The 23,191-nt window shown below is 47.0% G+C and overlaps 1 protein-coding gene across 1 annotated transcript in view; it reads right to left on the bottom strand.

Moving 5' to 3' along the window:
* Positions 1–1,494: 1,494 nt before the first annotated feature.
* Positions 1,495–23,191, bottom strand: part of LOC147663861 (ATP-dependent chromatin remodeler CHD8-like) — a gene marked incomplete at its 5' end in the record, with an annotated part of 222,725 nt that continues 201,028 nt past the window's right edge. Inside the window, one exon of the mRNA XM_086950144.1 lies at positions 1,495–1,703. Within this exon, the coding sequence (XP_086806270.1) occupies positions 1,495–1,703 (209 nt within the window). The remainder of the gene's footprint in view (positions 1,704–23,191) is intronic.

Raw genomic sequence — 23,191 nt, forward strand, 5'->3', positions numbered from 1 at the left:
CTACTTCTGGTGTAGCAAGTCTACAGATGGGATCAACAGTGTGCCCAGAGCAAATCAGGTTGCACACTGAAGCAGTTCTAGTTTCAGAGGGGGGAGGTGAGTTTGCCAATGTAGCTGTTTGGCCACTCAACTTAAAGAAATACTTACAGTACCCTTGGATTAAAGGAACTAGGATAGAGGCTCTGAGGTATCCGGTTGCCAGTGTCACTATGGTGAGAGACATACTTGTTTCCCCTGAGCAACATTGGATTGGGCGTACTTACCCAGTCACCAATACTGACAGAGTTACCACTAATCATGCAATGGCTATGGTGACATTAAACTAGGGGGGAGGGGAGGTTTAACCTTTTTAAGATTGCATTTTATGTTGTTACTATGAGTCTTGTCTTTTCATTTTCTCTCCCTAAGAGGTTTTTTATTGACAGAGTCTCTGTGAGTACGCCAACACTACTACCACACACCTTAGCGCATGTATAGGTACTCCACTATTTCACGTGACTATTCCACTTTTTCCACTCACTTTTTCACTCACCCGGTCCTGAAGAAAGACCACTTTATCTACCTTTCGGGCCGAAACATGTAGACCACGTTATCTAGCCAACTAAGGGTAATACCTCTCCAGTAGTTGCATCACATTTTTATCCCTATCCTGGGCCGCCATTAATAAATTCTAAAGGCAAGGATTCTCAGAGACAATTTTAATTCACTACACTTCACACAAATCACACAACACGAGCTCCGCTGTAATCAAGCGTTGTAGCACAACCGGGGGGCATTTGGCCACCCGGTTGGGACCCCAATGATGAAGCATGACACCAACTATGTTGGTGTGTGAGGGGTCTTTTAAGCAAACCTAATGGGTACATGTACTTACCACAACAGTGATTGTTACACATTTACTCAGTGGGTCCGTCCACATTGTTTAGCTGAGTATCGTATTGGGGACAAGGACGTACCCCCTATTTCCCTTAATCTCTCGTATATATATATATATATATATATATATATATATATATATATATATACATATCCAGTTTCCCACAACCATAGATAGCTCAAAGCCAAAGGCCTCAGCACCCTTGGTATGCTTTCTCACCCTACCGTGGCTATGGGGGAGGCTCCCTCCTCCATAGCCACGGTAGGGTGAGAAAGCATACCAAGGTATGGGGATGTATCCAGACCACTGGCCTCACCCAGTTCCTCTCTCCAGTCCGGCTCTTCCAGCTGGGCTGCTGGTCCCCCTCACCGTCCTCGGACTGCCTCTCAGGGCGATAAGGAATGCCAGGATAGAACAGAGGTACGGTCTATAACAATGTATATTCCGACCCTGCAAATGGTGCTAATGAGGTTTAAGACAATATTTCTCTTACTTCTTACACATCAGAAGGTTTTGATCACTCGTCCTTTTTTTCAAGTAGTTCTGCTCTCATTCTTCAATCAATGATTTTTCATTATACAAACTGCTTATACTTTGGCTCCTTCTCAAATCTAGCATTACCTCTGTTGTTTCTCGCGTCGTGCAATCTCTTTCAACTTGAAAGCAGCTTCACAACGACGTTTCCGGCGGTCTCCTCTTTCTGCTGCTTCCATCTTCGCTTGCTCCCTCTTAAAGCTGCGTTGGTAGGCTGTGATGAGGCGGCGCAGGCGGGCAGTCAAAGATGAGCCTGGGGGCCAGCACAAACGACCTGGAAGCGGTGCCTGGGCTGTTACAGAAGAAAGTACAACAAGGCTGACAAAAGACTGGATGGGAGCTCAGCCACCACCATTTCTCTAACTAACCTGAAGCATAACAAGCATTCCTCGCTATTGAGAGCACTGATCTAACTCTCCTGCATAAAGCTGGAAAGCAGCTATGTTCTGCCCAGTAAAGAAATATCTAGTAAGGTAACTGGTGATTAGAGAAGACCAGTCATCCCTCATCTGATTTATAATTCTGTGACCAGAGGCTGCATGTTTGAATCAGGGCACATGTGTAAGAGGCATTTTTAAAATAATGCAAAAGTAAAATGGAAGAAGTTGATTACTTGTAAGAAAGGAGGTCCAGCACAACTTATTGGAAATGCCCCTGACAAACAGCCTGATTAGAGTCTGACGGACCAAGTACTCTGCTGCAAAAGCATGTAGGGGCCTTCTGAGGAAAGGGTGGAGAGAATAATGTCCTTTTTTGTCTGCCACTGAAGGAAGCTACTGTCAGGCGTTTCCTTTCATTGTATGGAGAAGTTGGGCTGGCGGTCAATTCTTAATTTGGCTGGAGGTAGTCTATCATGGTAGCAAAGGTGACCGACCATAAATCATCCCCTTAGATGGGGTTTTAATGCATAACAAATAATAAGTCCCCAAGCTGTAACAATAATTTTGCAGCTAAATTCCATTCTCCATTTATAAGATTTCCACCAACTAGTGGCTATAATATAAAATAATAAAACTTTTGTTTTTTAGTCTTCGCTATAGTAGGAGAATGTGCTACTCTTCATGAAATTGACCACAACTTCTTACTACAAGGCCACTATTTTCAGAATTCCATTATGATTTTGAGAGAGGATAGTAGTTCATAAATTGCAATAAGTTCCAGGTTTTAGAGCACAAAATTCAGCAATAAGAAAATCCATACTTGACAGGGACCCTTGAATATGGAATATATTCCATAGATCCCAGTGACATATGGGGATCATCATCAAGAAGTCAGCCCTAAACCACTCTTCACAATTTCTGAATATTTACTCAACTTTCTATTTATGAGATGTAAAAAACAAGCTAGAAAATTCTTATTCCAATCAGTAAAAACTGTTAGAGAGACCTTGATTCAACAAACTCTGCCTTGCAAAGAAAGATTGTGTTGTTTTTTTAAAAAGACAAATAGCATTCTAAAATTCGACATTCCCAACTATGATCAATCTACTGTGTTCCATAGATATTTCGCCCTTCACCTTGTACCATGAGGCAAGATCACAAGGTTACCCATTTATAAATATCATTGTCCTAGGGAGGCAGGAAGGCTGAATGTTAATGTAACTCTAAAATACCCTAAGGAAGCAAACTTATTGTCACAGATAACTTGTTGGCATCTCCTTCATTGCAAATTTGTTCTAGATCCACAAGCTGTGGATAGATTGCATGTCACAGTACCCACTTAATGTGAAAGGCGAAAAGTGATAGCTGTACCAAATGAAAGGCTTAAAAACTGTTTGGCCTATTTCCCCTACATGTATAAGTATAAATGACCTAGGCTGCTGCTGCACAGATATCTGCAAGCAAAAAAATCCCAAGAAATGCTAGAAAAGCACTCTCTTGCAAAATAATGTTTTTCTTTGCTTCTAAAGTCATCTTTCCCTGAAATAATTGTATGAAGCTGGCTCTTTATATAGCACACCAAAAAAGAGACATACTGTGCAAAGAGTCCAGGTATTCCTTTATAAGTGGAAAGGGGCTTGCTCTAGCAAAACCACAGTGCTCTTCTAGGGGGTAGTGTGGTCGAGCAGAGTTAGGCTTATCAGAAGTGTAAGACATCAGCAATACACACACAGTCAAATGATTCACATGACTCAATAAGGAAATCCACACTGATTTATATAAACACCACGTATCTTTACATAATATTTGGCAACAAAATCATTATGATCAGGTAAGTAAGTTTTGAGATAGAAATACCTTTTGCATTTAAAAAGTCAACACTTTTCAGTGAATTTTTCAGAAGCTGCAATGTTACCTTTATGAAGTATTTATTTTTCCTCCCTAGGGTATCATACAGCGGCTTATGGGACCAATCTCCAGGACCTACGGTGAGTAAAGGGCAATGTCTAAGGCAGCACCAAGAGGTCACACTGGGCATCACAGGGGCGGCTAGGGGCAGAGGTGCAAAACCGTCAATTGAGATTGGTCCCGTCGAAAAGAGGCTCCAGGTTTGGACTGGGAGGCCAGTCGGTCTGAACAAACAGGAGAGCTACGGTTTCACGATGCTTGGGAAGATTGAGAAACCTCTATTCCGACCAATTTAATTTCCATATAACCAATTCAGGTACCTTCATGCCAAATAAAACAACAACTCAGTTCAGCAAACTTTAGAACATTTTATTATATTAATTCAGATATTCTTTAGATATTAAAAATGTTATTATACATGTGATTGTTTTTATATATGTTTTTTAAACATACAATTCCATAAACATTGTTTCAAAAATACATATATTTGTGCAAAGATACTGTGTTTTATAAAAAACTGAATTACTAATTTTTCCAGAACTCATTTCTCGGTGACAGTCACGATGCTTGGGGACACCTTTGGTCCACTTCCAATCAGGACAGGTGCAGAGTTATCTTGAGGCGTCGGTGAGGTGAATCCCACTCTCCCAAACCCAAAGAAAAGAAAAAAAAGGACTGAACAGCCATGCCGAAGCTAAGAAGAGGAGGACGCCCACTGACTTGGCCTCAGCCCTACCAGCTTGTACCCACCTCCAACCTGCAGAAGTGAAACTCCGGTGTGTCCTGCAGCCAGCAGCCTCAAGAACCCTGTGGACCTGCCCTGCCTTCAATAGGCAAGACTGTCTCCTGTGAACACCAGATCTGTTCACCTGCAGGTCCGGCAAAGTCTGCAAGTCTGCACCACGCACCCACGGCCCGAGTTAGAGTTGCCCTAGTACGAGTGGCCCAAGAGCACAAGAATGGTCTCCCCGGCGATCCTGACCCGAGATCAGGTGACCCCTGACCTGCCTCAAGCGGACGCCTGCAGCCTCAAACCGGAAGGTCCACCCGACCGCGACCAGGAGCAGGTAAGAAGATCCGACAATAAATGGCACCCCTGGCTCCTGATGCCCCGCGGCCTTGGGTGACCCAACTGACGCTGCCTAACCAACATCCCAACTTACCTCTCCAAGTGGTGGTAGCACCCTGAAGACCTTCCCCCGAGCCGGCAGTGTTTTTGCAAACCGGAGACTACCCATTGAAACGCCAAAACAGCACTCTGCATCCCTTGGATGACATTGGGCCTCAGCACTCTGCACCCAGCCGCCCTAGTGCCGCTGAGGGTTTAACAAGAGTACATCCTTGACCCTGGGGGACACCTGAGTCTACCCTCAGGATACCAACTCCCACTACTGAATACTTACCTTTGAACGGATAACCCTATTTTCCTCCTAGGATAACATTGACTGTTTTTCTATGAAAAGTTTATAAGTGTGGAGTTGGAAAAACTAAGAAACCCTATAAAACAGTAACTAAACAAAAAAGCTTTTACTTACCTGTTTACAGGAAATGTCCCAGTGCAGTATCCAGGTATACTGCACTGTGTAAGAAAAGTAATCTGTAAAGTAATCTACCTGACATTCTACTAAAAAGCCAATGCAAAGTATATGTACAGTATATCAAAAGCATTGCATTAGTAGTATCTCTACTGTAATCACATCAAAGTGCAATACTGTAAAGTAAGTATTACTTAACTGTGCCAGGCTTGCTTGGTTCTAGGAAATAAAAGAATACTTTTACACAAAACGAATTGGTCTGAAGTTCAGTCTTTGAGTGTGGGATATCATTTGATGATTGAGTGTGTACAACAAATGCTTAATACTACCCTCTGTTACAGCCTTACTGCTCGACCACACTACCACAAATGGAGAGTAAGGTGCTATCTACTTTTACCTCTGTCTATTTTTGGGGTTCCACTCTACACCTATGCACACTATACCTCACTTTGGTATAGTATATACAGAGCCAGCTTCCTACAGAGGCCCCTTTCAGAGATCGATGGGATATTGATAGTGTCTTACACAGACAACACTCAACTGGCCTTTTCTCTCAGACACAGAATTCACCCTCCTTCGCACGAGGCACTTGCCTAGAGAAAGTTGCAGGCTGGATGAACAGGTCCCACCTTCGATTAAAAGGAGGAAAAACTGAGCTTATGATGGTAGGCAACAATCTGACATCCTCATATAATCTTATCTGACTCAGTTGTCTAGCCCCACCTCCTACCCTAAAAACTGCTATAAAGAGCCTTGGAATGTAGCTAGACAAATCCCTGAACTTTAACACCCAAACAGTAAAGCTCTGAGACATCTGTTTTGGCATACTAAAGATGCTTCGAAAAATTCTCCCTCTCCTTTCTCCCACTGGGAAAGGCTGGTGGTCCAGGCTATTATACTTTCTCACCTGGACAAAGGCAATTCTTTAAACTTGGGTGCTCCAAAGACTACAATAAGAAAATTGCAGGTGATTTAGAACTCGGCTGCCTGGATTTTGCGTAATCTACCTAGACATCAATCCAAGTTCAAATCACTTTGTATTGCCCATAGAGCCCTCTTCGATAAAGGTCCCATGATCTCCTGTATTTTAGTAGCCCCCTTTCTTCCGGTGAGAACTTTGAGCTCCTCCATGGTCCATCTGGGGATAGTTCCCGGGGTCGGAATTAGCAAATTCTTGAGAGTGCCCTCTCAGTCTAAAACATGGCTAAACTATGGAATGGCCTTCTGCTTTCTCTTAGATCAGCCAAACGGAAATTCCCTTTCGAAAACATCCAATGACTTGGCTCTTCCATACCAAACCCGTCTACCCCTTTCTAAACCGGTTTGTGCCTCCCTTTCAGCGCTGGGATTCCTAAAGGTAGCCATGCGATATATAAGCGCAGTATAGAATAGAACAGGCAGCGTCAAGGAGTGCTTCTTCTCTGCAGAACCACTCTGGTACGGTTAGCCCACTTCAACTCGGGCTTGGAGTTTTTCTAACTCAGTGCTGGCCATTGTGGGGTTTACACAGTGTGGAGTGCTCAAAGTTCAATCTGTGGTACCTGCAGGGTACTGGGGAGCTGCTCCACGAAATATCCTAAGACTTGGCAGAAGACCAGGTCGCCCTCCCAGGCTTTTGGAGGCACAGTAGTTGACTTTGGCACAATCGTCTGGGAACAGCGAATAGGCCAGCTGGGTTGCTCCATCCACAGTTCTTGTTTTTTTCAGCTTTTCAGTCCTTTGTCTTTTGGATTGGCAGGATCTGATTTTCTGGCGCCAGGGCCTCCCCATAATACTAGATTTAGGGGCATAAGGCAGTGTAAGGTAGTAGCCAATGGGCTACTTACCCCTGGGGTAACTACGCCTCCAATAAGACCACTTCCTGTGGGAAGTGGGCATAACTCTGTTCCAGAGTTTTTTACTTGTCATCACAAAGATGGCAGACTTCTTTTTTTCATACTCGCTTCAAGCAGCCCAACCTAGGGGTGGAACTAGCCTGAGAGTGACCACGCCTCAGCACCCTCTTCTGTGAGGGATTTGCATACCAAAGGCGGTGGGCTCTTTGACGCTCCCTGCTCTGGGATGCTAATGTGCAGGTGTAAGAAACTGGCTCTATATATACTGCACAAAAGTGAGGTACAGTGTGTATGTTGTCTAAGAGTCCCCAGAGGTAGGCAGAGGTTAAAGTTAGATAGAACCTACTCTCCAAAATGGTAGCTTGGGCAAGCAGTAAGGCAGTATTAGAGGACAGTGTTAAGCATTTGATGTGCACACTCAGTCAGCAAATTAATTCACACACTCAAGAACTGAACTCTGGGCCAATTGTTTTTGTATAAAAAAATATACAGTTGTTTATTTCTAGAACAAAGCCAGCCTGGTACAGGTAAGCATTAAATACTTTTCAGTACTAAATTACTGGACATAGAACAGTTTAAAAATGCAATAGGAATTGTACTTTGATTTACAGGGGAGCCGTAGTATGCAACACTTAGCAAATACAGTACATTGGATTGAATAAACTTTTTCAGTAAATTGCAGGTAAGTTACTTTTACATTACTTTTTCTAACTCAGTGCTGGAAGCCTAGATTCAGCACTGGGACACTTCTTGTAAAGAGGCGAGTAAATGCATTTTTGTTATTCATGCCATTTTTAAAGAATATTTTCAGATTTCAAAACTCCACACTTTTTTGAAACTTTTTGGAGCTGTACATTGAAATGAATAGGCTTTGTCAACAAATTGCAGGTGAGTTACTTTTACATTACTTTTTCTAACTCAGTGCTGGATGCCTAGACTCAGCACTGGGATATGTCCTGCAAAAAGGTGAGAAAACACGTTTTGGTTATTTGTACGATTTTTAAAGAATATCTTTAGTTTTCAAAACTCCACACTCAGTCGTTTTTTGGATCGAAAATTGTCAATGTTATCCTATGGAGGTAAAGCACAAGTTACTTACCTTCGGTAGCTATATACATCTGTGAAAAACATTAAAAGTGATAGATTCCTTACCTTAGAATTACCCCCAGGAGTCAGACTGGATCTGGAACGTTTTTCATCAGCAGTACCCCTGCGCGTCGGTAGGCGTCGTCGTGCGGCTCCGCGTGTGTAGTTGGCGCCGAGATGACGTCGCTGGAGCTACTAAGATATGCCCACGCGCGCCGACGTCAGTTCTGTATACAACTTCCCACGACAGGAACGCAGAGCCATGCAAGAAATCGACCACTGGTGCCATGAAACTAGGACCCTGAAAGGGATGACCTTAACCGTAGAAATCAGTTCGCAGAACGGGGAGGATGGGTGGGGCAGTAAGGAATCTATCACTACTAATGTTTCTTACATATCGTTACCAAAGGTAGGTAACTTGTGCATCTGAAAGAAACACGTAGAGATAGATTCCTTACCTTAGAATAGATACCGCAGCAATACCAACGCCGGGGGTGGATCTGTGAACCAAGATCACACCAGAAAGTCCTGGAGAATAGAAATACAAAAGAAGCCGTCTCTCCGGACTTGGCTGTCAAGGCAGTAGTGCTTGGTAAACGTGTGCAGTGGGGCCCACGTAGCTGCCAGACAGATGTCATGTAAGGGAACTCCCCGTCCCAGAGCAGTAGTGGCTGCCGTCGCTCTGGTAGAGTGGGGGCGCAACCCCACCGGAGGCTCCTTTTTAGCCAAAGAGTAACAAGCCTTTATGCACAGAACGACCCACCGACAGATGGTCCGCTTGTGCACAGCCCGACCTTTCTTGGCGCCCACGTAGCCAACAAAGAGCTGGTCATCCACCCGGAACTGTTGCGTGCGGTCCAGACAGAAAGAGAGCGCACATTTTGGGTCCAGACGGTGGAGTCTCTCTTTTGAGGAATGCAGATGCGGAAAGAAGGTGGGCAAAGCGATGGTCTGCCCGATGTGAAAGGCAGTGACAACCTTTGGCAGAAAAGAAGGACGAGTCCTTAGAACAACTTTGTCCGGATGATCTGGAAGTCTGGCGGAAATGGCCAAGAGATAGCCCTTGATAGTGTCCAGAGCAGAGCCCTGCTGGGCCAAAGAGAGAAGAAAAAGAAGGACCTCTGAAAGAGGGGCAGAAAGGGGATCTACAGTCTTTGCTGTGCACCATACCACAAACGTATTCCACCTGAAAGCGTATACCGTCTTAGTGGAGGGACGCCTGGCTGCCAAGTTAACATTACAGACTTCGGGTGGCAGGTCGAAAGACGTCAACTGCAGCAGCTCAATCTCCACGCTAGGAGGTGGAGACTGGACAGGTTCGGGTGGAAGTCCGTCCCCTGCTGCTGTGACAGAAGATCCTGCTGAAGAGGCAGACAGATCAGGGTATCGATGCTTATACTGAGAAGTTCGGGATACCATTCTCTTCGAGCCAAGTACGGAGCCACAAGGATGGCTTGGGCATGGTTGCACCTGATCTTCAGCACTCTGCGCAGATGTGGTATAGGCGGAAAGGCATACAACAGACCGCAACTCCACTCACGACGAAAAGCGTCGCCGAGCGAGTGCCACCATGAAAATTCCAACTCGCAGAACTGATGACATTGCACGTTCTCTTTGGTGGCGAATAGATCTAACCAAGGCTTTCCCCATTGCTGAAAGAGACCTTTTGCCTCGTCAGAGTTCAGACGCCACTCGCGATCCATCATGCACCATGGCTGAGTTTGTCTGAGTTTGTCCGCCCTGGTGTTCGAAGAACCTGCCAGGTGTTGAACCACCTGGGACATGTCCTGATGTTCCAGCCAAGCCCAGAGGCGCAGAGCCTCTTGGCATAGTGTCTACGACCCCACCCTGTTCGTTGCAGTACCACATGCCTGTGGTATTGTCGGTGAATGTTATGTTATGTTATATGTGTTTGTATAGCGCTCGGCTGCCCCAGCGAAGGGGCGTCCCGGCACTTTCTGTATGAGACATTGGACGGGGGATGGGGTCAGAGGGAGAGAAGAAGGGAGGATACTGTTTAACAGAAGAGGTGTGTTTTGATTGCTTTTCTAAAAGATAGCAGATCCAGCATCTTTCGAATCTGGTCTGGGAGGCCATTCCAGAGTTTGGCGGCCAGATATCTGAATGAACGGCCACCCATCCTGGCTAGTTTGATGCGAGGTACGGCTGCTAGACTCTGCCCCTCTGATCGTAGAGTACGCCGGGGGACGTAGGCTGACAGGAGTGGGCAGAGCATGGGGAGATGCCGTTTTTAGGATTTTAAATGCTAGGCATAGCGTTTTAAAGTGAATCCTTTTCTACATTGGAAGCCAGTGGAGTTTTGTAAGGACGCTAGACACAGACGTATGGCGGGAGAGTCCTACCAGAGCCCTGGCGGCGGCATTCTGGACTCGCTGGAGTCTGGTTTTTTTCTGCCACGTTAGCTCCTAGCAGGAGGGAGCTGGCGTAGTCCAGCCTTGAGAGAATGGCTGCCTGGACTATCATCTGACGGGTTTGATGGTCGAAAAATCCTGGGATAGGCCTAAGATGCCGTAGAATGCCGAAGCAGGTGGGCGCCACTTTTTTGGTATGGTGGGTATAGCTTAGGGCAGAGTCTACCCAGACTCCTAGGTTTTTGACACAGTCCCTTGGTTTAGGGGGTTGGCCGAGGGTGTCTGGCCAACAGTTGTTACCCCAAGTGTCTGTCTTTTTTCCCACCAGCAGAACTTCCGTTTTTCCGGCGTTGAGCTGGAGGTAGTTCGCCGTCATCCAATCTGTGATATCGACGAGCGGTTGTTGGAATTTTTGGGCGCCGTGGCCACTCCCGTCATTTAATGCCACCACTAGCTGTGTGTCGTCCGCGTAGGACACGAGAGACATTCCGTACCTCCTGGCTACCTCTGCCAGGGGTTGGACGTACACATTGAACAGGGTGGGGCTAAGAGCTGACCCCTGGGGCACGCCCTGCTCAATGGGGTATTCTTTGGAGAGATAAGGGGGTGGTGGAGACTCGGAATGATCTGCCTGATAGAAAGTCTCTGAACCAGCCAAGGGCGTTTCCTGATATCCCGACCTCCTTTAGCCTGAACAGCAGAACCTCGTGTGACACCGTATCGAAGGCAGCACCGAGATCAAGTAAAATCAGTGCTGCCGTTCCGCCAGAGTCTAGAATGGTACGGAGGTGTTCTGTCACACTTAGTAGGGCTGTCTCGGTGCTGTGTCCAGCCCGGAATCCATGTTGCATACCTGCAGTACTCTCCCCATGACAGAAGGAAGGAATGCCTTCAGTGCAAGTCGGATCGCCCGAAGCTCCAGAAGGTTAATGTGGAGCTTGGACTCCGCCAGAGACCAAAGGCCTCTGATCTCCGCCTACCCCATGTGGCCGCCCCATCCCAGAAGGGACGCGTCCATCACAACTGTATGCTCCGGTTGAGGAAGGGAGAGGGATCTGCCATTGACCCCATTGCTATTTGTGAGTCACCACTGCATTTGCCGTGCAGTGCCCTCCGAGATCTGAACGTGATCAGACAGGTTGCCCTGATGCTGGGCCCACTGGAACTTCAGGTCCCACTGCAGAGCCCGCATATGTTATCTGGCATGATCCACCAGCAGCATGCAGGAGGCCATCAGGCCCAGTAGTCGAAGGTTCATCCTGACCGAAACCCAGGACAGAGGCTGAAAGATCGGAATCATAGCCTGAATGTCCCGGACTCGCTGCTCGGGAGGATAAACCCGTAACTCCGCCAAGTCCAGAACCGCTCCGATGGAAAGGAGCTTCTGCAAGGGAATCGGGTGCAACTTCGGCACGTTGATGGAAACCCCAGCAAATGCAGGAGGTCGGCTGTAGTCTGGAGGTGGGAGAAAACTGCCTGTGGCGAGCCCAACTTCAACAGCCAGTCATCGAGATAGGGGAGATAGGGGAAGAGTGAAACCACTGATCTGCGCATATGAGCTGCGACCACCACCATCACTTTCGTGAACACCCGAGGGGCACTGGTACGGCCAAATGGGAACACAGTGAACTGAAAGTGCTCATGGCCTACTGTGAATCGCAGGTAGTGTCTGTGGACAGGCAGGACGGGAATATGAAAATATGCAAGTCCATGGCCACCATCAAGTCTTGCAGGTCCAGAGCAGACAAGACCTGAGCAAGTGTGAGCATCTTGAACTTCTTCTTTGGGAGTAAGCGACTGACGTTCCGAAGGTCTAAGATAGGACGTAGGGCCTTGTCCTTCTTTGGACTCAGAAAGTAGTGGGAATAACAACCACAACCTACTTCTGGCGTTGGAACGCACTCGATGGCCCCCTTGGCCAAGAGGGCCGCAACTTCCTGCTGGAGAAGTGCCAAGTGATCCCCAGACATGCAGTGGTACTGAGGTGGCATGGCTGGAGGGGTTGTCTCGAAGGGGAGGGAGTAGCCCCTTCGGAAAATTTGCAGCACCTACTTGTCGGAAGTGATGTTCCACCAGTGGTGGAGATGATGGCCTATTCGTCCACCCACTGGCGTCTGTTGGGCCTGAAAGGTCAGACTAGGAAGGCTTTGAAGTGTATGCTGCGGGGATGGAAGTGGACTGACCCTCCCGCTGGCCCTTGAACTGCCTCAACGGTTGCCATGTCCGCGACCACGCTGGGGTTGTTGCTGCTGTGGTCTGTGGCTGCAGTTTGAATAAGTCAGGTGTTCACAGGAGATTTCGGTCTTTGAAGTGAAGGCAGGTCCTCCAGGGTTTTTGAGGTTGCTGGCTGCAGGACACACCGGGGTTTTCGCAAGAGCAGGTTCTAGGGGAGACAGGCCTGTAGGGCTGGGGCCAAGTCAGTGGGCGTCGTCCTCTTGTTGGCTCTGCACGGCTTTTCCTTCTCCTCATCTTCTTTTCTCGTTGTTGCTGGATCTGATTAAGGAAGGTTCAGGTTGCCCCTAAATACTAAAATTAGGGGTGTTACATGTAGGTAAAGGGCAGGCCAATGGGTCCCTTCCCTGGGGTGGGTACACCCCCTATTCTGCCACTCTCCAGTGTGGAGGGGGGCAGGATCCTGTCCCTGGTGGGCTGGGTCCACCAGTCCTCAAGATGGTGGTGACTCGAGGTTGTGCTTCACCTCGCCTCCCCCGCCTTAGGGGTGGGGTTGGCAGAGGTGGGCACAGCTCACTTTTTTTTCCCGCCGGTTCTCCCACCCAAAGTGGTGGGCAGAACCAGTGGGGACCAGTTGCTGAAAGCAGCAAATGGTCTGGAGAGGCTCACAAAGGGGGCATGCCTTTGAAGCTTCTCCTTCGTCAACCTTGCCCATCCTGGGGGAGGAGGCTTGGCACCTCGTCCCAGGATGTGCATTGTTTTAGGCCCCGAGAGCAGCAAGCTCTCAACCCAGGGGTCCAGAAACATGTCTAGTGGTGGCAGCCTAAGCAGCCACTCAGTCAGGTCACTAGGAGTTGGTTGTGTTTCATGGGGTATCTCTAAGATGCCCTCTGTGGTGCATTTTACATTAATGCTTGGGTTTGGGTTTAATGTGCTGAGAAGTTTGATACCAAACCATGTGCCATGTCGACTCTTCACTTTGTTCTGCACCAAGACACGAAGCCTGCAAAGGCAGTGTGTGAGTGTCACGGTGCAGGGCCTGTAAGGGTGGCACAGTAAGTGCTGCAGCCCTAAGAGGCCTTCTCTGGTCACAGTGCCCTGAGTTCCTAGGGTACCATTTACCAGGGGCTGACATGTGACCAGAGATGCCAATTGGGTTTAGGCCTCAATGCTGTTTTAGGGAAGGACCAAAGGCCCTGGGTACCTGATTAGCAGGAGCCCAGGGAACACTCAGTCAAAGACCATCAGCAATTTAGCAAAAAGTGGGGGCATACCATGTAAGAAAGAGGGCACTTTCACAGCAGGTCATTCTGTGGGAGTGGCTGTAAACACCCTCGACTTGCGCAGGCTTTGTTCCTGACCTCCTGAGAGCAAAGGTCCTCAACCCTGGATGTCAGAAACTCATCTGTGGTTACAGGTTAGCTAGAACCAGTCAGTCAGCACATTAGTTGTCGGTAGGTTTTCAGGAGACACCTCCAAGGTGAAATAAAATAAATGAATGTCAATGTTTTTTGTATAGCGCGGTAGCTGTCCTAGCGCTGCAGACAAAAGCAAAAACAAGGTTTTTAGGTGTTTGCGAAAGGTGAGTAGGTTGGGTGCCCTGTGAGTGCATCTATTAATAAATCCATGACTGGGATCCGTGTGAGTTTGTTAATACAAGATGTTTGATACCAAACACCTTCAGTTTCAGTGAAGCGGTGTGCGGTTTAAATGGGGGTTTAATAGGGACTGTGCACTTCGTTTTTTGGCCAAGAGAGGGAGTAAAGTTTTATTCAAACAGTATTGTTAAAGGACAAGTTTGTTAGGCCGTTACCCCGCAGAAATCAAAAGTGTGGATTGAGCCTGTCTGTCTCCTAGGAGATTTCTGAATAGAGCAGCTCCCCAGTCCCAGCCCCAGCACCACCCCCAGGCCAGCAGACCTAGGACTGCTGATTGGTTTTGGCAGCTCCAAGCAAATCTGAGCTCTCCTCTACCACCTGCCCGGGCCCCTTAAGGCATTGCGGGGTGCACCCAAAATCATTCTCCTCAATATGTTGAGCTGCAGCCTAAATGTGCTCCAGACTGCAGGGAGGAGAGTCCAGGAAGTGGTAAGGAGGCAGACTAGTGCCGTCTCTTCCCTAAAAACGATTTTCCCTACCTGTGATTGCATCATCTTTTCTTTTTTTAAAGTTCTTTAACTGTCTTTGCCTGTGGTTGCTAGTTTAAAATTGTAGTTTTTACCTGCGATTGCATAATTTATCACCAGTTTTGTGTTTAAACTTGTGGCTTTTCCTGCCCGCGACTGCTTCGATTTAACCTGTTGAATTGTGAGATTTACAGTGCAAGCTTAGTTTTTCCCTCTTATTCCCTGTGACTACCAGTTTTTCCCTCCAAATGTCTCCTTTGCTCTGTGCTAAGACCTGTATGTTAAGCAGTGCACCCCCAGCCACAATTTTGTGTTAACAAGTCATTGAAACGAGCACCACCCATCACCTCCCCCCACCAAGCAACAGGGATATTCTATATCACCGGGTGCTCTGAGACAGCAGTAATCTGATGTGTGCTGTTTAAACTGTATTTAATAGGGGCTGTGCACTTTGTTTTTTGGCCAGGAGAGGGAGTCAATTTTTATACAAACAGTATTGTTAAAGGGCAAGTTTGTTAGCCCTTACCTGTACAAGTTCAAAGTGTGGATTGAGCCTGTGTGTCTCCTAGGAAATTTCTGAATAAAGCAGCAGCTTCCAACTCCCTAGCCAGCAAACCTTGTCTGAGGTAGCTGGGACCTTATATAGTCTGCTATTGTTTGGTACATGTGTGCACTGATTGGTGGTTGTATCTGGTGTTTCTATTGGATTAGGGTTAGTGTCCTCTTTGGTTGGGGTATTTGAGGGTTATTTTGGTTTCTGGGTCTGTGATTCAGTCAATCTAGGGTTGGGGCTAGGGTTAGGATTTCTATTGAAAGTAGGGACTGGTCTTCCTGTGTTATTGGTTGTTTGGACTAAGGGTATGGTTAGGCCTTTAATTGGAAGTAGCGATTAAAGTTTCTGGTGTGATTGGTTGCTGGACTAGATGTGGGACTAAGAGTAGGGTTAGGTTTTCTATTGGAAATAGGGACTAGGGCTTCCTGTGCCACTGGTTGCTTGGAATTGGGTTGGGACTACTGGTAGGGCTAGGGCCTCTATTGGACTAGAGATCAGGGTTTTTTAAACTGATTGGTTGCTTGGACTAGGGCTAAGATTGGCTGTAAGGTCCTGGTCTCCTACTGGTTCCAGATTTATGGGGTACTGTTGTGATTGGATAGTGTTAGGGCTAGGGTTCCCATTGGCTGGTGGGGTCACCTGATTGCTAGGGTTATAAAAGGCCCGGGTTAGGGCGTCTCAGCCCAGGAGTCGAGGACGAGGGCAGAGAGGAGAAGGGCAGAGAGGACAAGGGCACTTGCCTGTTTGAGCTTGGTCGAGACTGGTCGGGACCATAGAAGGAAATGCTGCCCATGTTCCCATTCAGTAATACCCACCCACAATTTATTTATGTAACTTGTGAATTGCTTTGTATAAAAATGTAGAATTATGTTGTTAAAAAACAAATAATCATCTTTGGCCTACATGTCTTTGCTTATACTGTGCATCTATGTACCTCCATGTACTTGGATCTGTGTATGTTACTGTTCTCCTGAAAAAGCATATCCAATGCACTACCCTATTTCTCATCCTGTAAATGTAAATGTAAATGTACATGTACATGTATTTATTTAGCGCAAATCACTGACCGAGGTCGGTATCTAAGCGCTTGCTTAGGGAACCCGTCCTGGTATTCCCCTGTGAGATAACCCCGGCAGGGTAGCCACAACGTGAAAGCCAGGCATCCCGCCGCGAGGGGCCGTTGTGGAGATTAAGCAAGCTATTGCCCAGAGTCGCAGAGTGTGAACCCGTGAGTCGAGAAGGCACCGGAGCGAGAATTATCGAGTCCGTGGAATTTTTTAGCCCAAGACCCGCCGAGGCGGGGAATTGAACCCTGGTCCAGGGCCGATCTCAGCTTTCGCGTCTGCCGCCTCTAACCCCTGAGCCACACTTCTCCACCTCTGTACCTCTACCAATATCTTTAATCTACATATACTTCCCTCCTTTATGCATCTATATACTTTCAATGTACTTATGGATCTAAATATTTATCACTTTCTTCTAATATGGCATTTCCAATGCACTACACTATTTCTCAGTCTATACTTCTCTCAATATATCTTCTAGCCCAACTTTCTCAATCTTCTCAAAGTACTTTCTACTACTCTTTCCAACGCATTACCCTATCTCTCACCCTATACATCTATCAATATATCCTCTACATCCACTGTCATTTATTCCAAACACAATACCACTACTATGATCCCCAAAATAACCCTTTCTAGACTCTCTCCTACTCGACCCCTCCTTGAATAATCTGACATCTCTTAATATACTGATCCTCCAAAAACAAACCTCTCTAAACTCTTCCCTCTGACTCTTATCCTCCAAAAAAAACCTTCTTACTCATCAAAAAGCCTCCTCCTACTGCTGTGACCTAAAAAAAAAAAGACAAAAAACAGTCCTTCACTCTTCTATCCCTCCAATATCCTTTTCAATCAAAATAACAGATTAACATGCTCAGTTCTCAAATTCCATTATACTAACTCACCATTAATCCTTTATGGATTCCAGAGTAGCGTGCTACTCACCAATAAAGCGTTCAACCCCCATCAGGGTTACAAGTGCTATATAAATGCAAAACTTTTTTCCCTTCTCTACCCCTCACCAACCCTTCTCAATCCAAACAACTGACTAACATATCCACCACTCAAATTAATTTCACGTTTCAACATACTAATTCAACACTCATCCTAATGGGTTCCAGAGTAGCATGCTACTCGCTACAAAAGCGCTTCAAAACCCCATCAGGGGTAGCAAGAGCTATATAAATACATACCTATTTCCCTCTTCTATCCAGCCACCTGCCATTTTTGGAGTCAAATAACTGAATAACATATACACCACTCAAATTACATCATATTTCACTATACTAATTTTCAACACTAATTCTCTATGGGTTCCGGAGTAGCATGCTACTTGCCAGAAAAGCGCTTCACCACACATCAGGGGTAACAGGTGCTACATGAATGCAAACCTTTCTTCTCCTTCTATCTCTACGCTATACTTCTCACTCCAAATAACTAATATCCACCACTCAAATTACTTTTATATTTCACCATACTAATTCTTCACTAATCCTTTATGGGCTTCTGGAATAGCGTGTTTCAACACCCCATCAGGAGTAATAAAAGCTATATAAATACAAACCTTTTTTCCTCTTCTATCCTTCTGAATCCAAATAACTGACAAACCTATCCACCACATAAAATTTACATGCATGTTTCACTATACTAATTCAACTATAATCCTCTATGGGCCCCGGAGTAGCGTGCTACTTGCTGAAAAAAAGTGATTTGACGCCTCGTCAGGGGTAGTAAGCGCTATACAAATGCAATTACAATACAACACAGTGTAGCTGGGGAATTGTTTTTACCAGTGTCCAGCACGTTTTTATAATGGTTTCCCTGGTCATTTGTACTGGCACCAGTGGAACAGGTTAACACAGGGGCATATAGTCAGACAGTTATGCCCACACATGCAGTATAGTTCACCCGGCCTTAGGGCTGTAATGCCTGCTGCAGGGGTGACTTACCTATTCGATATTTGCACTGTCTGCAGGCACCACACACAGGGATGTTACTTTTGTCTGTACCAAGACATGCAGCCTGCAATGGCAGTCTTCATGTGTGGTGAAGCGTCCTCTAGGGTTGCACAATACATGCTGCAGCCCTTAGGAAACTCTTTAGTACAACTCAGGCCCTAGATGCCAGGGGTACAATTTGTGAGAAAGTGGCTCTATATATACTGGACCAGAATAAGGTACAGTGTGTATATAGTCCATAAACCCCAGAGGTATAACCGAGGTTAAAGCCAGGTGTGACCTTACTCTCTGAAGTGGTAGCTTGGTCGAGCAGTAAGGCAGTACCAGAGGACAGTGTAAACTGTAAAGCATTTGTTGTACACACTCAGTCAGCAAAAGGTTTCACACACTCAAAGACTGAACTCCAGGCCAATTGTTTTTATATCAAAGATATAGATGTTTTATTTTCTAGAACCAACAGGTATACACAGTTACTGTTCTCAATATGAGAGGTCTCAGATGAGTCCTTTGCAGAAAGGCAATAAACTTTGTAAACACAATAGGTACAGGGGTTGCAGTAGGCAACACAATTCTTCACCACCGATCTGAAATCTGCAAATTAACTAGCGCCAAGACGCCTGCGGGTATTTGTCGCGCTTTACAAATGGCAATAAATAAATAAAATAAAATAAATAAATTTAGCATTCAGCTTTATGGTTTTTTCTATCTAAACACAGTTGATTACTTTGTGGATTACTTTGGTAATTCCAGGACTGGATCCTAGGTTCAGTCCTGGGGTGTAAGCTGAAAACAATTTAGTAAAAACGTTTTAGTTACTGCAGTTATTTTTCAGGAATATAAAGCTATTTTAAAGGACACACTTTGAAACTTTTCAACATAAATCTGGCAATGTTATCCAATGGGAGAAAATTCAGGTTGCAGGAAGTACGATCTCATTACTTTTGTAATCCAGTACTGGGCTCTTGGGTTCAGCACTGGGGTCTCAACTTAAAACAGTTAAGTAATTATGCTTCAGTATTTTGTATGATTTTTAAACAATATTTCTAGTTTTCAAAAGTAGACAGAAGAAATTTCATAGAAAAGCAGACAATGGATTCCTATGGAGAAAATACAAGTTACTAGTAACCCCGATAAGGATTACTTTTGCGGTTCAGTACTGGGCTACAAGGTACAGTACTGGCTTCTCTCCTGATCACAGGTAAGTATTTCAGGAATCAGTTGATTTTATATGAATATTTTAAGTTTTCAAAAGTAGACACTTCGAAGATTTTCCGAGTCAAACCAGTCAATGTTATCCAATGGCAGGTAAGTGTGTTGCCGGTTTCCAGGTGAGTACTCGGCTGGTGAAGTTAGTGTTCTGGGCATAGACTCAGGGGTCACCCAGGGTCAGGTAGGTACAGTTGGTTCACCCTCAGCGGCACAGGGGAGGCCGGGTGCAGAGGTAGTTAGGCCCAATGTTATCCAATGAGGGGCAGGGGGTCTATGGTTGGTGGATGCTGGCTAGCAGGCCACGGGCTGTGGGAGCTGGGCTCCTGGTCACTTGCTCAAGGCAAAGGGGGAAGTGAGATAGGACAAAGGTGGCACTGCCAGCGGCACTTGGGCGGCTCGGTGCAGGGTGCTCTTGAGCCGTAGGGTGCTCAATGTTATTCAAAGGGAAAGGTAAAAGATGAACAAAGGCTCGGGGACGGATACTCTTCAGGGGCGACCACCACTTCGAGAGGTAAGTTGGGATTTTGGAGCACAGGTAGGCACTCCAAAGGAAGGCGCAGGGAGCAGCAGGGCGCCGGGTGCAGGGGTGTCAGAAAAGCTTACCCTCAGCTGGTCGCGGGTGGAGGGGCCCCTGGTTCTGAATCTGCAGGAGTCATCTGGGTCGTCGAGGAGGGTCTTTGGGCACTAGACTTCGGGTTGCAGTCGCCGGGGGGACGTCCTCGTGGTCTTGGATCACTCGGGCACGGGCCTTGCTCGGCGGGTGCAGAGTGGGCAGGTCCGGAGCTTCCTGGTTGGCACCAGGGGGGTTGTTGCAGCAGAGCCTCTGCTGATGGGAGTCCCACTCTTTACGAGGGTCAAGGCAGGCAGGTCCTTTGGGTGTCCCAAGGTTGCTGCCCGCTGGAGTCGCCGGGATTTAGGCAGGAGCAGGTTCCAGGATCGACAGGCCGGTAGGGCTGGGGTCAAGTCAGTTGTTGTCGTCCTGTTAGCAGCTGCATGGTGGGACTTCTTCCTCTTGATCTTCTTCCTTCTTTTCCTATCGGGATCTGAGGGAGGAAGGTTCAGGGAGCCCCTAAATACTGAATTTAGGGGTGTTACAGGTAGGGCAAGGGCAGGGACCAATAGGTCACTGACCTGGGGTGGGTACAGGATGTGCATTGTTGCAGGCCCAGGAGAGCGGAGGGCTCTCCACCAAGGGTTCCAGCAACATGTCTGCTGTGTGCAGCCTCTGCAGCCACTCGGCCCAGACGTGGATTGTAGGTTAGGTTTTCAGGGGGCATCTCTAAGATGCCCTCTGGTGCATTTTACATTAAATCCCACACTGGCATCAGTGCCAGCCGGTTTAATGTGCTGAGAATTTTGGTACCAAACTTGTCAGCCTTCAGTGTAGCCATTATGGTGCTGTGGAGTTCGTAATGACAACCTCCCAGCACCATATACTCTTAATGGTATCACTGCACTTACAGTGCTCACGAATGGCCCTGGGTACTGTAAGGGCACAGGGCTCATGCATGTGTGCCGACACCTCTGGCATAGGGCACCCATTTAGAGGGGTGACTGAAGTATGCCAGGGCAGTGGGTTCTGAAGGCATGGCACAGAGGGATGCGTGTCATGTCGGCTCTCTGTTTAGTTCTGTACTTAGACACTCAGCTTGCAAAGGCAGTGTGTGGGTGTCAGGGTACAGGGCCCCTGAGGGTTCCACAATAAGTGCTACAGTCCTCAGGGGTCTTCTCTGGTCACCATGCCCTGGGTACCTAGGGTGCCATTTACTAGGGCTGACAGGTGGCCAGAGATGCCAATTGGGTTTTAGTTTCAACCCAGTTTTAGGGAAGGAATATAGGCCCTAGGTACCTTGTTGGCAGGAACCCAGGGAACACTCAGTCAAAGCACATCAGCAGTTCAGAAAAAAGTGGGGGCATACCAATGCAAGCAAGATAGCACTTTCTCACACCATTTACTAGGGACTTACAGAGGATGCTAAAAGGTATTGTCAACTGGGGTACAATCGCACATTTTAGGGAAATAGAACTGGCACTAGTGACCTAGTGAGCAGGAACCCAGGCCACTTCCAGTGGATAGGGCATTAAATACCAGGCAAAAAGTGGGGTGTGTCAATGTTGTGAGAAAGTGACATCTTTCTTGCATGGTATGCCCCCCACTGTTTGCTGAATTGCTGATGTGCTTTGACTGAATGTGCCCTGGGCTCCTGCCAATCAGCTACCCAGGGCTAGTGTTCCTTCCCTAAAACTATGTTTAAACTAAAACCCAATTGGCATCTCTGGCCACATGTCAGCCCCTGGCAAATGGTACCCTAAGTACCCAGGGCATTGTGACCAGAGAATCCCGCTAAGGGCTGCAGCACTTATTGCACCACCCTTAGGGGCCCTGTACCCTGACACACACACACTGACACACACACACTGACACACACACACTGTGACACACACACGCTGTGACACACACACACACAGTGACACACACACACACACACACACACACACACACAGTGACACACACACACACAGTGACACACACACACACAGTGACACACACACACACAGTGACACACACACACACACACTGACACACACACACTGACACACACACACACACACACACACACTGTACCCAGGGCATTGTGACCAGAGAATCCCGCTAAGGGCTGCAGCACTTATTGCACCACCCTTAGGGGCCCTGTACCCTGACACACACACACTGACACACACACACTGACACACACACACAGTGACACACACACACACAGTGACACACACACACACTGTGACACACACACACACACTGTGACACACACACACACACTGTGACACACACACACACACTGTGACACACACACACACAGTGACACACACACACACACTGTGACACACACACACACACTGTGACACACACACACACACTGTGACACACACACACACAGTGACACACACACACACAGTGACACACACGCACACACACACTGACACACACACACACACACTGACACACACACACACACACACAGACACACACACACACACTGACACACACACACACTGACACACACACACACTGACACACACACACACACACACACACACACACACACACACACACACACACACACACACACACACACACACACAGCCTTTGCAGGCTGAATGTCCTAGTGCAGAACTAAACAAAGAGACAACATGGAACACATCCCTGTGTGCCATGCCCATACATCCACTGTCCTGGCATACATCAGTCACCCCTCTAGCTGGGTGCCCTATGCCTGTGGTGTGGGCACTGGTGCATGAGCCCCGTGCTCCTACAGTACCCAGGGCCATTCCTGGGCACTGTAAGTGCAGTGATGCCATTAAGAGTATATGGTGCTGGGAGGTTTTCCACAGCACCATAATGGCTACATTGAAGACAGACAAGTTTAAGATCAAAGTTCTCAGCACATTAAACCGAAACTCTTATGCCAGTGTGGGATTTAATGTAAAATGCACTACAGAGGGCCTCTTAGAGATGCCCCTGAAACCTAACCTACAATCGACGTCTTGTCTGAGAGGCTGCCTAGGCTGCCACATTGCAGACATG

The sequence above is a fragment of the Lissotriton vulgaris genome, unplaced genomic scaffold (assembly GCF_964263255.1).
Source record: "Lissotriton vulgaris unplaced genomic scaffold, aLisVul1.2 SCAFFOLD_3282, whole genome shotgun sequence".
NCBI classification, from domain to species: Eukaryota; Metazoa; Chordata; class Amphibia; order Caudata; family Salamandridae; genus Lissotriton; species Lissotriton vulgaris.